Consider the following 14,824-nt stretch of genomic DNA (forward strand, 5'->3'; position numbering starts at 1 on the left):
CAAGGGATTTTTGTTATTTTTTATCATGTCTTCCCCACCATACTTCTTACCTTTGGTGAAAGAGGGGGGACACTGCCAGCCCTGTTGGTCCAGTGGTGAGTTCTATAGAGCTATAGCCTGCAGCTTCTCTGGCTGCAGGTTATCTTCACTCCTCCCGCAAGCAGAGTGCTGTGTTGGAGCGTTGTGGCGGCAATGCTCAGACCAGCATGTTAACAGGAGGAACTGCCTCCCAGGTCCTTCCTCCCTTCCTCTAATAAAGGGCATTCAGGCCGGTGAGGGAGATATTTAAACTAAGCAAGTAAACAAGGCCAGCTCTCCACGGAGCGGCAGGGTGTCGGCCTGGGCACATGGGCAAGGCTGTGGGACCCCTATGCGTGTGGGGCCCCCGGGTAAGTGCCCAGCATGCCCATGCAGAAAGATGGCCCTTATAGCAATAACTTTAAGCTTTATATATATTTAGATTGTCTCTCTTTTTCCCATATATGCAGTAAAGGGATGCTCTAAGTAATTTATCTATGATATATTGATCTACTGGTTATGGACATAGATTCTCAGAGCACTATTCCCCAGGTTAGAACACTGCCTCATTAATGTGTGGGTTCACTTTTTTTTAGTCTCCACTGTATGGGAGTCTGCACAGAGATGAAAATCATAGCATGTGTTCTTTATAACTAAAACAAGCAACACACGTTTTATTTTAAAATTATTAGAGATTTCCCCTTTTTGTTGGTATATCATATCGATAAAACAAATCTATAAAATCAAGAACTCTTCCTGTGCAGCAAGTCAGACGAATGATATGAGTTTGGAAGAAACCCATTTTCTCATATAACTTTTGAGCATCAATCTGGTTCGATGAAGTCTCCAGGACTACAGCCTCACAACCTCTCTGGCGGGCAAAATCAATAACCGTCCTGCACAAGGCTTTAGCGATCCCTTTACCTCTGTGACTCCGGGTAACAGTCAGCCTCTTGAGCTCTGTGTGTTTCTCCGCACGTGGATTAGATGATGGAACAGTAGCCACTGTACCGACCACTACGCCACCAGACTCTGCCACCCAAAAGCAGCCACCATCCCTCTGCAAGTAATATTTTTGGATGTCCAACATGTCATCTGACAGGCATTGATCAACGTAGGATGAATATATATATATCGAACAGATCCAGAGGAAACTTAATTCTGTTATCAGAACCAGGAGGGGCATAATAATGGATCCAGTGATCCAGAAAGAAACCAGGAACAAGACCAGCATGAAAAGCCAATTTCGGGGTACACTTATAGCATGACGGAAGGCCTTGTGAGAGTGCTCATTCATACCACGTGCAAAGAGAATCCTGACAACTTTATAGTCTGAGTCCTCGTACAGCCGGATATGGTAATCGGACATTTTGCCACCCCTGTAAAACAAGGTAAAAGAGGTTATTAATTCACTAGCCAGTGACTCCCTCCCCCACATTATGGAAGCTGTAATCTCCGATTGTAGACATACCTTGATGCTGACAGATTGATTTACAGAGCCCATGTTGCATATCTAGAAAAAGATCACTTTCAAGTGCACACTACCCCTACTACAGCATTCCATTTGCAAATATAGACAATCAGGGATATTTCAGGTTTCATATTTTGAGTTTTGTCATGCCATAATTGCTAAGCACCATTACTACCATATCTGAATGTAGTGGGTTTGGTGCATTTCTTGGACAATGTGAAGCCATTTCTGAAGAATGGCAATGTTAGCTTTTGGCTGAAAAACTGGACATTAGAAGCTGCCAGCCAGCCATTAGAGCAGCACTTCCTGAGGGACACTTTAAACACCAAACAAATTCCACTAACAATTGGAGTGGTTTTGGTGTATTGATCATGTCCCTGCAGTCTAACTGTTCAACTATTTGCCATTTAGAAGTTAAATCACTTTGTCTATGCAACCCTTGCCACCCCCCTCCTTGACTGTGACTCACACAACCTCCCTACATACTTGTGTTTAATTTAGAAGAAATATACTCCTGCTTGGTTAATTGCTTGCTAGAATATGCAGCAGCCTCCTGTGTGAGATCAAAGTTTACTTAACTGGGCAGGAAATAAGAACTTTGAATGTAAATACACTGTGCTGTAATCAGGGCCGGTGCAAAGATTTTTGGGTACATAGGCGAAGATGTATTATTCCACCCAACCCCCAAATAACATCTTCACCTATGTACCTCTTAACCAGCCCCTCTCCCCGTCCATTATTGGTCCCCTCCCTTCCCTATCCCTTAGTGTTCTTCTGACAGTCACACACACTCAATGACAAATACACAGACTCACTGATCTGACACACACTCATTCATTGACACACACACACTGATTGACACTCATTGATAGACACACTGATAGTCACACACAGACTCAATGACAAAGATACTCTCACTGATTTGACAGACACTCACAAACAAACACTGACAGACACAGACAGACACACACATACACTGACACACTCATACACTCACATGCAACACTCATACAATCACTCACAGACACACACACACACACTCATATAATCACTCACAGGCACACACACTCACACACATACACTCACTCACAGACAGTCACTCACAGAAACACATACACTCACTCACACACACACTCACAGTCACTCACAGACAGTCACTCAGACACACATACAGTCACTCACAGACACACATACACTCACTCACAGACACACATGCACACTCACTCACTCACTCACACACATACACACTCACAGACACACATACACTCACACACAGTCACTCACTGACACACAGACACTCACACACACACACTCACTCACAGACACACAGACACTCACACACACTCACTCACTCACAGACACTCACACACACACTCACTCACAGACACACAGACACTCACACACACACTCACTCACTCACTCACAGACACACAGACACTCACACACACTCACTTACTCACAGACACACAGACACTCACACACACACTCATTCACTCACTCACAGACACACATACACTCACACACACAGACACTCACACACATACACATCACATACACTCACTAATTATTTTAATAAACATTTTCCACCCAGCCTCCCTACCTGGAGAGCTGGTGTGGATGAGGAGTCATTCCCTGGGGTCCAGTGGGGCTGCTGGGCGGCGTGCGGCAGTGCTGTGATCAGACGCGGCGGGGAGCTCTAATCTCACCTCTCTGCTCCCTCGCGCGCTGTCTGCTGATGCCACGGGAGCTGGAATATGACGTCATATTCCGGCTCCTGCGGTATCAGCAGACAGGGCGCGAGGAAGCAGAGCGGTGAGATTAGAGCTCCCTCGCCGCGTCTGACACAGCACAGCCGCGCCGGGGGTCGAGATGGTGGCCTGGCAGGAGGGAGAGCTTCCCTCCTGCCGGTCACTGAAATCTTGCGCCCCCGGAGCCGGTTCGCCCTAAGGCGGCCGCTTGTGCTGCCTTATGGACGCGCCGGCCCTGGCTGTATTATCTGAAGTGAAGCCATTTTTTCATGGAAACTGAGGGAGTCACATGCAGGCACATGTGACTAGGGCTGTATAAAACGCTAGATAATTGAGCAGTAAGAGAGCATGGGCATAATCCATTCACCAAAACCACTTCATGAAGCTAACGTTGTTTTGATGCATATTGTATCCCTTAAAACCCTTCTTATGTTTTGTGTAAATGAGCCAACATTCCCAGAAATATCAGTCTTATTTACACACTATTTATATGAATTACCTGTTTCCAATCAGGACCTGACTCGCTGTTTCCAGCTTCTCTGATCTGTTTCTCTGATCTAGATGATGATACTGACCTTTGGAGGGAACATAACGTAATAAAACGTGTAATAAATGATTAACGGTTACGGTATTTGTGAGCAAAGGATTAATTTAGTATAGTCTTCATCAACATTGCTCTTCTAGAGGACATGGGTAACACAAAACAAACCGTGTTCTGTTACTATTTGTCATATTATATGAAATACTTGCAGAAATCACAATTATAAAGAGACAAAGACAATAACAGGGTTATTCACTAAAAAGTGAGAATTGAGGTGAATTTTAAATTGAAGCCCAAATTAGCTGAGTTGCAAGCATAGCTGACTGAGAGAATGTTCCTGGCAGACAATGCCACCTTAGTAAATAACCCTGGTAGTCTAACCAGATTTCCTCAGAAGTCATATAATTAATAAAATCCCATTTATTTTACTTATTATGCCACATGATTTCAAAAGGTTCACTATTTTGCTTGTAGACAATCAAACAGCTATTTGCAGACAAATGTACTATTTAAACCAGCCTGGGGTAACATTCTGGAGAGATTCGAGCCAGCTATGGCTTGTATTGACAAAGCACCAACATCATCTTATAACGCTCAGTAGATCCCACACGATCAAGGAGAGGGCATGTTACCTTCTGGGTGCAGGTATGGTTCCCTCTGAGACCTAGGAACATCCCAGGTGGGATTTGTTTCACTGTGGAACTTAATAAAAGAGTATGAAAGAAGAATCCATCTCCTGTCATTGCATCTTTGTAGGGATATCTCCTGCTTCCAGGAATGAGACCATATAGCTCACAGATAAGTAACGTGGACATTCCACACTACAACTCATGTTATGCAGCTATAACACCTGTCCTGTTTCTAAATTACTGATATTTAGAGTTGTCAATGTGGATTCCAACTAATACAACACTTTCCACACCCAATCATCTTATCTGATGGGGTTAAGCCGTTCTGGAAGTGTTTAACCTCGTGTTCTGGTCACTTATACACTTTGCCCTTTGCCTCTTTTTCCTCTGGCCTATTTGTAAAGCATTTCTCTCAATGGGTGGCCAGTGTACATGGGACTGGAGGAGAAGGCAGGGAGGGCGAGTGGACAGACACCATGGACAACATTTTGGAGATAAACAGTTTGAAAATGGTTTAACCACATAAACTAAGGTGGAGCCTGGAGTATCTCTTTAATTATTGCATCAATTTTATGATGAGGAAACAGATTGAGTATGTTGGTGCACATAGAGCACTATCCATCTTCTGTACAACTAGGAAGAGAATATCCCCACAGTGAACAAAGTGACCCTCCCAAAAACTTGAGTAGACCTAGGCTGGCAGATCCTGTCTGCACCGATACAGGAAACACAAACAGCTGCTATTCATTTTGCATTTTTTGAGTTTTGTTCTATTGTCCTTTATACATTTCTATGTGGATCTGGTTCAACTCTTCACTTATCTCTTCTCGCTGTTGACTCAAAAGGAGTTGAAACAACCGAATTGGAAGGGATTTATAATTGTGCTAAAAACAGGAGGAAAATCCTTTGTGCTCTAAACTACTAATTATATTTCTCCCTCGATTTCTCCCCCTGAATACCTGTCGGTAACACATGCACTTGGACATTTGCTAAGTTACAAGCTGCAATTAATCTTAATCTAATTAATTTGGGTAATTCGGGTGATCTTGTGAATTCACAAACTTTGAGCCAAAATGAGGCCAAATCAGGAACCTAAAGAGTCGCAAAACAGAGCACCAAACAAAAGATAATTAGCAGGAAAAAAAAAAAAGACAATTGATAGTTAGGGGAGGAGCAATCGAGGAAATAAGTAGAAGCAGTGAATAAAATCTATATTTATCATTTTTTTATTGTTCTTTCTCCTTTCCCCCTGTTGGTCACTTTTTGTCTCTTGATCCATTAAACAGATGGGGGTAAAGTGTACACATAATATTAATAGTTTGGAGTACACTGTATTAGAATACATTGCATTTTAGTGCCATTTTGTTTCATCTAAATCATTATCCCCAAAGCAATTGCACGGACATAATTTGTCCAAACAGAAACGCCACGTGGCCAAAACTGAATCGCAGGCCTATTTACAAACACTTGTGATTTGTAGGATTCATTTCCACAAATCGGCTTTTGCTAATAGAATTAGTCTGTGCTGATAGCCATATGGCCCACATTCATCTATCCCAAAATGATTTTATTTTCTGATAAAGCAGTTTGGTTAAAACTATTTTTTTCGTTGTGCACTGGTCTAATAATACTTTATTTGCACCCAATATCTAGGCCAAGGTAACTGATATGCTATATACTACTCATTTAATGTCAGTGCACATATAAGAACTACTAAAAAATAAACAATATAAAGTAGATACAGACGTGGTAGTGTTTGGTTCAGTCTAATCAGCAAGCTTAACACGACATTGACTTCAAACAGATATTTTGGATTGTCTTATTTTTCAGTAAGAAGTAAATTCAATCGTTAAACTCACCACAAAACATTAGACAACAACTTGCATTGTTAATGTTTACTTTTCGTTTTTTATATTCTTGGCAAAGTAGATGGAAAAACTGTCATATACTTCCTACTGCTGCCAATTTTCCTTGTTAACAAACATCTGCCTGTGCTTTGTAATCAATACGAAAATCAATAAAAAAAAAAAACTATAAATAAAGAATTTAAAAAATACAAAAAACTAAAGAAATTGCTTTACATATCAAAATCACTTTTTTCACTTTCTTGTTAGTATGTCAAATTCCTAATGAAAATTGACAAAATCTATCATTCTGAGTTTGAAGTATAATTGGTTTATGGTCTAAATTCTAAAGAAGTTCTCGTAGAACATCTGAGCATCAATCTGGGGCAACAGGTTCCAAGACCTTTTTTAGGCAAAGCCAATCTGGCCATAATGCTTCAAATCCAGGACCAAATAAAAAAAAATCTGAACTATTTGCCCACTGGCAACTCCTGGCAGTGCCAGGGTTACTTAAGTGGTGGATGATGAGCGTTTGCTAGTGTCTTCTGCCTTATTTCTTCCTGGATTCAGTGTCCTAAATAACGAAGAGAACGATAACCAGAATATCAGTTGAGTCCCCAGAAGCAAATCAAAATGAAAAGAGAAATAGGCTTTGTGACGAGAGCAATCTCGCCACATTGCATTGGAGAAGCCTGGTTGCCCACCTGCTGCCTTTGGACTATGGACCAGACTTTTAAATGATTCGTGCCTTTCTGCCAGGGCTACCGAACAAACTAACGAATGCGCGACTACCTGGGAGCTGGAGTGTGCTGCCAATTTACCTCACTGAAGCTGCGGTTAACCGCAGCTTAATTGACTGTTACTAGGTGGCCGCGGTTACACTTAGCAGCCGCTAGGTGGCGGTGTTATGGAGCTCCCCGGACGGCCACCGGTGCTCAGCCCAGAATCAGTGCACTAAAAGCGGACCCTTTTACGTGCAGGCACCGCTGAGCCTCCAGGGACTGAGGTTCCGGATCCAATATACAACCCCGGGTGGGGAGAGGACCCTGGGAGGGGACATTGTCTTTGCGTGTGACCCACCCCTTGCATGGGGAAAAGTATAAAGCCGAATGTGGCCAAACATTAATTTGCATTTATGCAGGTAGGTTCTAAATAAATGTCGATCTCCCTAAAATGTTTAGGTAAGTAGACTGTTGGTTCAGTGTGAAGACAAGATGAGAAAATTGAATTAATTTGATTTTGCAATTCGTTTAATCTATAGTATAAATCATGAAGTGACTGTGCTTTACTGTTTCAAAGGATTGAGACAATTGTGGAGTTTCCACTGTCTTTATGACACCAGAGGGCGCTGTAATATTATTTCTATCCAAGTAGTCATTAGCATGAAACAAACTTTTAACATAAATGTCTTTACCTTTCAGATTTTAGGGAGGCAAATGAGAAGAAATGCCAGCACAGCTTATGTACTGAGTATACTCACCATTTTATTTGCCAACCGAGGAAATTAAAGGCAGCAAGAAAACCTATAAACGAATTCCTCATTGGTAAAGTGAAATTATAGAACAAGCCTTGTCAGAGACGGTGAAAGGGTTTTGGCCGCCTTAGGCAAAAAAAATGTTGAGCCCCATTCGCTCCACAGTGGTCCTGACAGTTTAACCCCACAAGTTAAAACGTTGTTAACCTTGAAGGGTTAAACCAGCCTGGAGTAACTGTCACACTGACAGCTACTAGAGGCGCCTCCGTAACAATACCATGTTTAAAGGGACACTATAGTCACCTGAACAACTACAGCTTCATGTATTTGTTCAGGTATGATCTATAGCTCCCTGCAGGCAATCTAATGTAAACACTGTATTTTCAGAGAAAATACAGTGTTTACATTGATTGAGAGGAATACCTCCAGTGGCCATAACTCAGACGGCCACCAGAGGGACTTCCTATCATATAGGTCCCTAAAAAGGCCTGGTACACGTCAGACGTATTAAAATGAAAATACGTCTGACGTGTGCAGGAGAGAGAAGGCACTGTGTGCGCGCCTTCTCTCTCCTGCCTGTCAGCAGAGGAGAGGGGGCGGGCAAAGACCGCGAGCAGAGCTAACAGTCAGCTCAGTTCGCGGCCGCGCACACCGCGCAAATGCTCGGTAGTGCTCTCAGGACTTCAGAGGGAGGTATGAATGCCGCCCTATGAAGTATGTGCGCATGTGTGGCGAAGCCGCGCATGCGTACAAGGGAGCAATGACGCTTCCAAATGGAAGCGTCTGATTGCTCCCTGCTCGCGCCCGCCTATTTCATCATTTTGACGAAATAGGGGGCGCGGCTTCACGAGGCTCCCGGCGGTGGAACCAGGTGAGTAAACTACTCTTTAACTTAAACTATGTCCCTTTAACTATGAGAAGCGTTGGAAGTGCATATGTGCATCAGGTCCCTAATGCTCCTGTATGACCAGAGTTGACCCATGAGTGACATTGAGGGAGGTAAGGAAGCAAGCAGTGCACAGGGAGGGCTTGGATCTATGTAGGGACAGAACACTATTCCTAACACTATAGTGTGCCTTTAAAAGTATTAATATATTTTTTTATATTAAAAAGGTCCTATTTGTCCAAATGCAATCACTGATAAATACATACACTCACTCACACTCAATGGTCGAATGCACACACAAATTCACTGACTCGTGTAGAGTGACACACACACACTGACTCATGTAGACTGACACACACACTGGCCCAAGCAGACACACACACACTGACTGATGCAGACTGACACACACATTGACCCAAGCACAAACACACTGATCCAAGAACACACACAGACTGACCCAAGCAGACATACACACACACACACTGATACAAGCACATACACTCACACTGACCCATGCAGACATACACAAACTGACCCAAGCAAACAGACACATACACCAACCAATGCAGAAACACACACACTGACCCTAGCAGACAGACACACACTCTGACCCAAGCAGACACACACACACACTATTAAGTCCCCCTCTTGCCTTCATTTGATGTTAGTTCTCTGTGGGTCACAGGCTTGTAGACTCACTGCACCTGGCTTTCTTGACTCCTTTTCAGCTCTGCCCCTCGCTAATCTCCTGCCTACTTGACACCAAGTACAGAGGAAGGGGCGGGAGCAATCATGAGATGTGCCCATGCGCGGCCGGTATATGAGAGCTGTGTAGGGTGGGGGGAGCGCTCTGTGCTTTTTGCGGGTTGAGGTTGATGGCACCGGGCACTAGACTGCAGCTATGTAAGTGTTACCTGGCACCAGGTGCCATGACCTGCGGCACACAATACACAATTTGACCCAGCCCCCAAACCTTAAGAAGCGCCCTAGACAGCAACCTAATTGACCTATAGGACGCGCCGGCCCTGAGCCTTGTAAGTTTGAACAGTAACCTTCAGATCACTGTAAAGGGAATGTCTGTTAATCAGAATCCTTGAGACAAGTCCGGGTCAAATTCGAGAAGTAATTCAGTGTAAAGGGGAAACAGCAGAGTGTAATCCTTAAGCCGGTCGGGGTCACATTTGAAAAGGCAAATGCTAGTTTAGAGGGAATTGAAAGACCAGTCCTACGAATCTAATTTGAAAGCCTTGAGTTCAGTGAAGAGTGGCAAACCTCAATTGTAAGACAGTGGAGTGCTCTTTAATTCAGAGTTGGCACCCAAGGAAATTATAGCTGTGAATAGACAAGTTTGCAAAAGTAGGCACAGCGTTAACAGGGCACAGAGGTACTGATGGTGTATGTATTTATAGCGGAACGCGAGAGCCATCAGTGCCAAATTGAGACAAACACACATTTTCCATTTAAAGGCATAAAACAAAAAAAGGCATATTACAACACACACACACACACATACACTTCTAAACACACTGAGACACAAACACACACTGACACACACATATAGACATGTACTCAGACATTTACCACACACTACTACAGACAAGTATTTTTTTTTATTAGTTTGGAAGAGTGTGAGATTGAGCGGAGGTTTAGAATTCTGTGCCTACAGGCACTCGATGTCAATCCAGCCCTGTATAGAAAAGTATAACTGTTAAGGATTGCTCACAGATGTTTAATATACCTACATAATATAATATCCACTGAAATTGTTGGCCTCCTAATAGTACTGCACTGCACATCATTAAAATTACAGAGGCAGAAATAAATAAAAATAAAAAAAATACTGATAGCTTATCAAACTGTTTACAACCAGATGGCGTCTGCCAGCATGTAGCTTAAGTGTAGCTCAAGTGATAGGCATTGAGGTGACCATGCATGGTAGGGTACCCCTCCAGTCCCAGGCCTGTGTGAGGGCCAGCATCCTAAGGCCACAGACTTGGAGATATTTAGGAACTAAGTCTTTCCCCACCGGGGTCAGTCAAAAAATCAGATGGTTAATTCCGCTGTCTGCGGATGATCTTGCATCTGAATGGCAATGCGCAGAGGTGATCCCTCTTGAGGCTCTCAGCTCAAGTAGGCCAACTGCTGAGAAGTCAACACTGGTGGACACGATTTGCCCAGAGGGGCTCTCTTCACCCGCAAGATGTTCCTCCGCTTGTCTACCTTAAGCATATGCAGGGAATTTGTCGTTCAGTGTTGCAGCTTGTGCCAAACAGCCTGAAAGACCTCATCCAATCTTTGTATGAAGTAGTCAGAAGAGCTGAAGTGGGTCGCCGGGATGAGCTCGGGCCCTGCATTTTATTGTGGAATGCAGTAGCCATCTTGCAGAATCACAGCAGTTGAAGTGCAGTTAGAGTGCAACCTGAAACACAAGGCGAGTGCAGTTAAACTGGCTTGAGAAGTTTTAATGGAGACCAGGAGATCCCCACCGGTCGGGAGGATGGGGTTGAAGAGCAGTAGGGCCCCACAGTGAAACAAAGAGCAAAGAGATCGGCTGCCTCTCCCCTGCACTGCCCCCAGCAGGCCGCAACCAGAATTCTCAAGCTCCCAAAGGAAATATAACTCATGGAACAACTAAAAGTACTTGTTCAGAATCCCCAATGTAAATGGTGCGCTTTTAGCTAGTTGAGTAGTTTGTTGGCTGGGATAAGAACAACCAAAATGGCAAAATAGTCAGGAGCTCATGCACCACACATCTCACATCTGCTCTGCTTAAAGATCAATCCCCGTCCCCATCCTACACTAATTTAAACATGCTAACTTCAATGCTTACTGCCTAAACCTATAAGGAGGTGTGTTGTGCTCAACCTAATGTTCTGGATCCCAGAAGTACACAGAATAAAAGAGAACTGGGGGCACACCCAGAACATGCATTTCTCGGCAGTGGGTTTCTGGAAAGACCAAAATATATACAAAGTTGGGAATAACAAACACAGAAAAATACAGTTTTACATCTTACAAAGCTACTTAAAATCACATATTTCAACAGAAATGTGTATAGTTGGGATCCAGAACAGATTCCTTTTAGACTGAGCACCCTGCCCCTCTACTCTAGGTTTAAGCAGTAATTATTGCAGTTGTATTGCAATGTTTTACACACCTGTTCTTGCTGTTGACATAAAAGGAGGTAACGAAAAAAAATAAGAAAACCAATTGAAGTGATTTACAATCGTGCTGAATATAAGAACATCTTTCTATTGCTCTAACCTGCCTGAATCGACACGTTGTCACCAAAACATTTTTAGTAGTTTCTAGGGACTTCCCACCATGTGTACCCAATATCTAGGCCAATGTAATTAAAATCCTATGAACTATTCTTTTAAATTGAGGGCACATGTAAGAACTATTAAAAACCAAACTATATAAAACAAATACAGACATGATAGTGCTTCGCTCATAAAAGCAATTAGAAAAACATAACCAGCAAGCTTAACATGGATTCAATAAACGTTAAAAAGATATTTTAAATTGCCTTATTTTTTAGTAAAAAAAAAAACTAATAATCTTGATATATTAAAACTACCACAAAAAAAAACAAATGGCTTTCTTTTTTTTTTTTTTTACCAATTTTACAGAAACTCATAATCTTGTAGAACTTCTGAGCATCAATCTAGACAAGGGTTTGGGTTCTCCAAACTCTGTAACTCTCCAGATGTTGCTGAAATACAACTCCCATGACTCTTTGAATGGAATAGATAGCCAGAGAATCACGGAAGTTGTAGTATAGCAACATCTGGAGGGACAAAATTTGTGGAACCCTGAACTAGAGCAATGAAGTTTCCAGAACAACAGCTTCCAACCATTTTTTTGTTAGGCATAGTCCATAAGGCTTTCCCAACCCCTTGTATGTAAGTAGCAGGGAATGTAGTGCATCTAAGAGAAAATAACTTACCCCAATTTCGCCCCCCCAGTAATGACAGACACAGAATATTGGATGAAACAGGCCACAGCATTTATTAAACATGCAACTGTAGGACTCATCCGAACTTTATTAACCTTCAATTCAAATATAAATAAGCACATAAATATATATACATAAACCATAACTTAACATGTAAATTTAGACCTATTGCCCTACAGCCTTTAGCTTAAATAACAATCCTTGCCAATGAACTTAACCAGGTGCCTATGCACCAAAAACTTGCCCACTGGGCTCTCGACTCCACCCTCGTTCAAACCAAAATTCCCTTTTCCTTTGAATGCTCACCACCAGCCAGCTTTTAGCTCGGTGGGCACGTCCAACTCGGTAACTCAAAAGTTTACCTTACAGAGCAGGGGAGGTTGAGATCCACCTTGTCCATCTCCTGACATTCCATCTGCTCCCCAACCCTGTTGGCAAGGGCACGCTCCCCGCCACAACCCCGCTGTTTTAAATCTAAAATCAGCGGGGAGCCTCACCCAAACCAACCAAGGCCTGTTCCACCGCTTCCTGGATAGAGAGATTAAAGAGGTTGAGTCCGACCTCCATAAGGTGCACGCCATCACTCCTGAACAAATTAGCCGCCTCCCTCTCAAACACCCTGTGGCGCACTGGGATCCCTTTAAACCCTAACACGAACTTAGAGACCCTTTGATTCAATTTAACCCAACAACGTTCCATGGCTCGTTGACTATGGGCCCGCTGCCAGTAGTTGCGTGAAATGACCTCTGACCAGACAAGTGGAATGTCCGGGAAGAAAACCAATACATGCACTAAATGCCTCTTAATAGCGGTCCCCGACCCCCAAATAGGCATAATCCCAAGATCATTATCCCTTAGGTGAATCACAAGAACACTAGGTGGACCCAAAAGCCGGGAAAGCTGAAGTAGCTCAGGGAGGAGCCGGACCCACTTCATACCTCTATTACCAAACCAGCGAACCTCTGTTTCAGAAGGCATTAAACCCAGCAGCTCACCTCACGGACGGACAGATGACCACCGCCTGGCCCAGAAGACATACGAGTGTCCGAAAACCCAGACCCTGGGGGGACTCCTACCTAAGGAGAAAAGCCTAAATTTAGGAAGCGGGAAGGACAAACATATGAGACAAAATGCCCAGATGCCCACCTCCCAATCCTCTGAACTGCTTGCGCTGACATACCCAGCCTAAAAGCTTCAGTGGCAGCACCAATCCTAAATGAATGCCCACCAAATTATTTACTGTCAACCCCCAGAACCTCCAGCCCAGTGCGAAAAACTTGAATAAACAGAAACCTCCCATCTTCTTGAACCAAAAGAAGGCCCCGAGGAAATCGGGCAAAGCTCGCAGAATTCCCGAAAGGAAGCAACTGGGCAAATATCTGAACCAGGGACAGCACCTAATCGCTCTAAAACGGATACCCTTCCCGAGGATCAGAAACGAAATCCGCCCCGGCTCGCACTGAACGTCGGCAAACAACACCCATACACAGCTGCGCCTACTAGGGCTCACCAATTCCCCAATGCGCACCACCACCAAAATGGGGAAAAGCTCCACAAAGGCCAGCTTATTTGTGAGCCCAGAGACATGCCAACTGTCCAGCCACACGGCAGCACACCAACTAGAGCCCAGAATGGCTCCAAACCCCCACAGAGCCAGCCGTGTCCATAAATAGGTGGAGGTCAACGTTAGAAACCTCCAGCCGTTGCCAGTAGGACCGGCCATTATATGCAGCCAGCAAGGATGCCCAAACCGACAAATCCTCCCGAAGCGGCCAAGTGAGCCGAATGAAATAGCGAGGCCCGGAGACCCCGGCCGTTGCCGCAGCCAGACGCCGGTTAAAGACCCACCCCACAGGCATGATCCGACAGACAAAATTCAGCTTACCTAGGAGCGACTGCAGGCAGCGCAGCTGAATCTTGCGCCGCCCCATTGCCAAGGCCACCTCGCGCCGTAAGCCTTGAATCTTATCCAAAGTCAAGCGGCATTCCCCCGCCAAAGAGTCATTCTCAATGCCCAGAAAGCTGAGACAAGTGACCGGGCCCACCATCTTGTCGTGTGTCAACGGGACACCAAACCAATGGAACACCTCACCCAAAACCCGCAGCAGCAGTGCACAGGCTGGCCAAACGGCAGGAACCACACAAAGGAAATCATCGAGGTAGTGTAGTAAGGAGTCTATGCCGGCCTCCTTCCTCACCACCCAGTCCAAGAATGTGCTGAAGCATTAAAAGTAAAAGCAGGATATGGAACAACC

General features: G+C 44.0%; 1 protein-coding gene across 1 annotated transcript; it reads right to left on the reverse strand.

Annotated features, from left to right (window-relative positions):
- Window positions 1–706: 706 nt before the first annotated feature.
- On the reverse strand, window positions 707–1,387 carry LOC134615209 (N-acetyltransferase 8-like). The gene has a single exon (XM_063459703.1). It carries the CDS (start codon window positions 1,385–1,387, stop codon window positions 707–709), a length of 681 nt encoding a protein of 226 aa, XP_063315773.1.
- Between the last annotated feature and the right edge of the window lie 13,437 nt (window positions 1,388–14,824).

Source organism: Pelobates fuscus, chromosome 6 (assembly GCF_036172605.1).
Source record: "Pelobates fuscus isolate aPelFus1 chromosome 6, aPelFus1.pri, whole genome shotgun sequence".
Classification (NCBI taxonomy): Eukaryota; Metazoa; Chordata; class Amphibia; order Anura; family Pelobatidae; genus Pelobates; species Pelobates fuscus.

Excerpts from the sequence above, each read along its gene's own strand:
- LOC134615209 (XM_063459703.1), bottom strand. The coding sequence starts at position 1,387 with ATGTCCGATTACCATATCCGGCTGTACGAGGACTCAGACTATAAAGTT.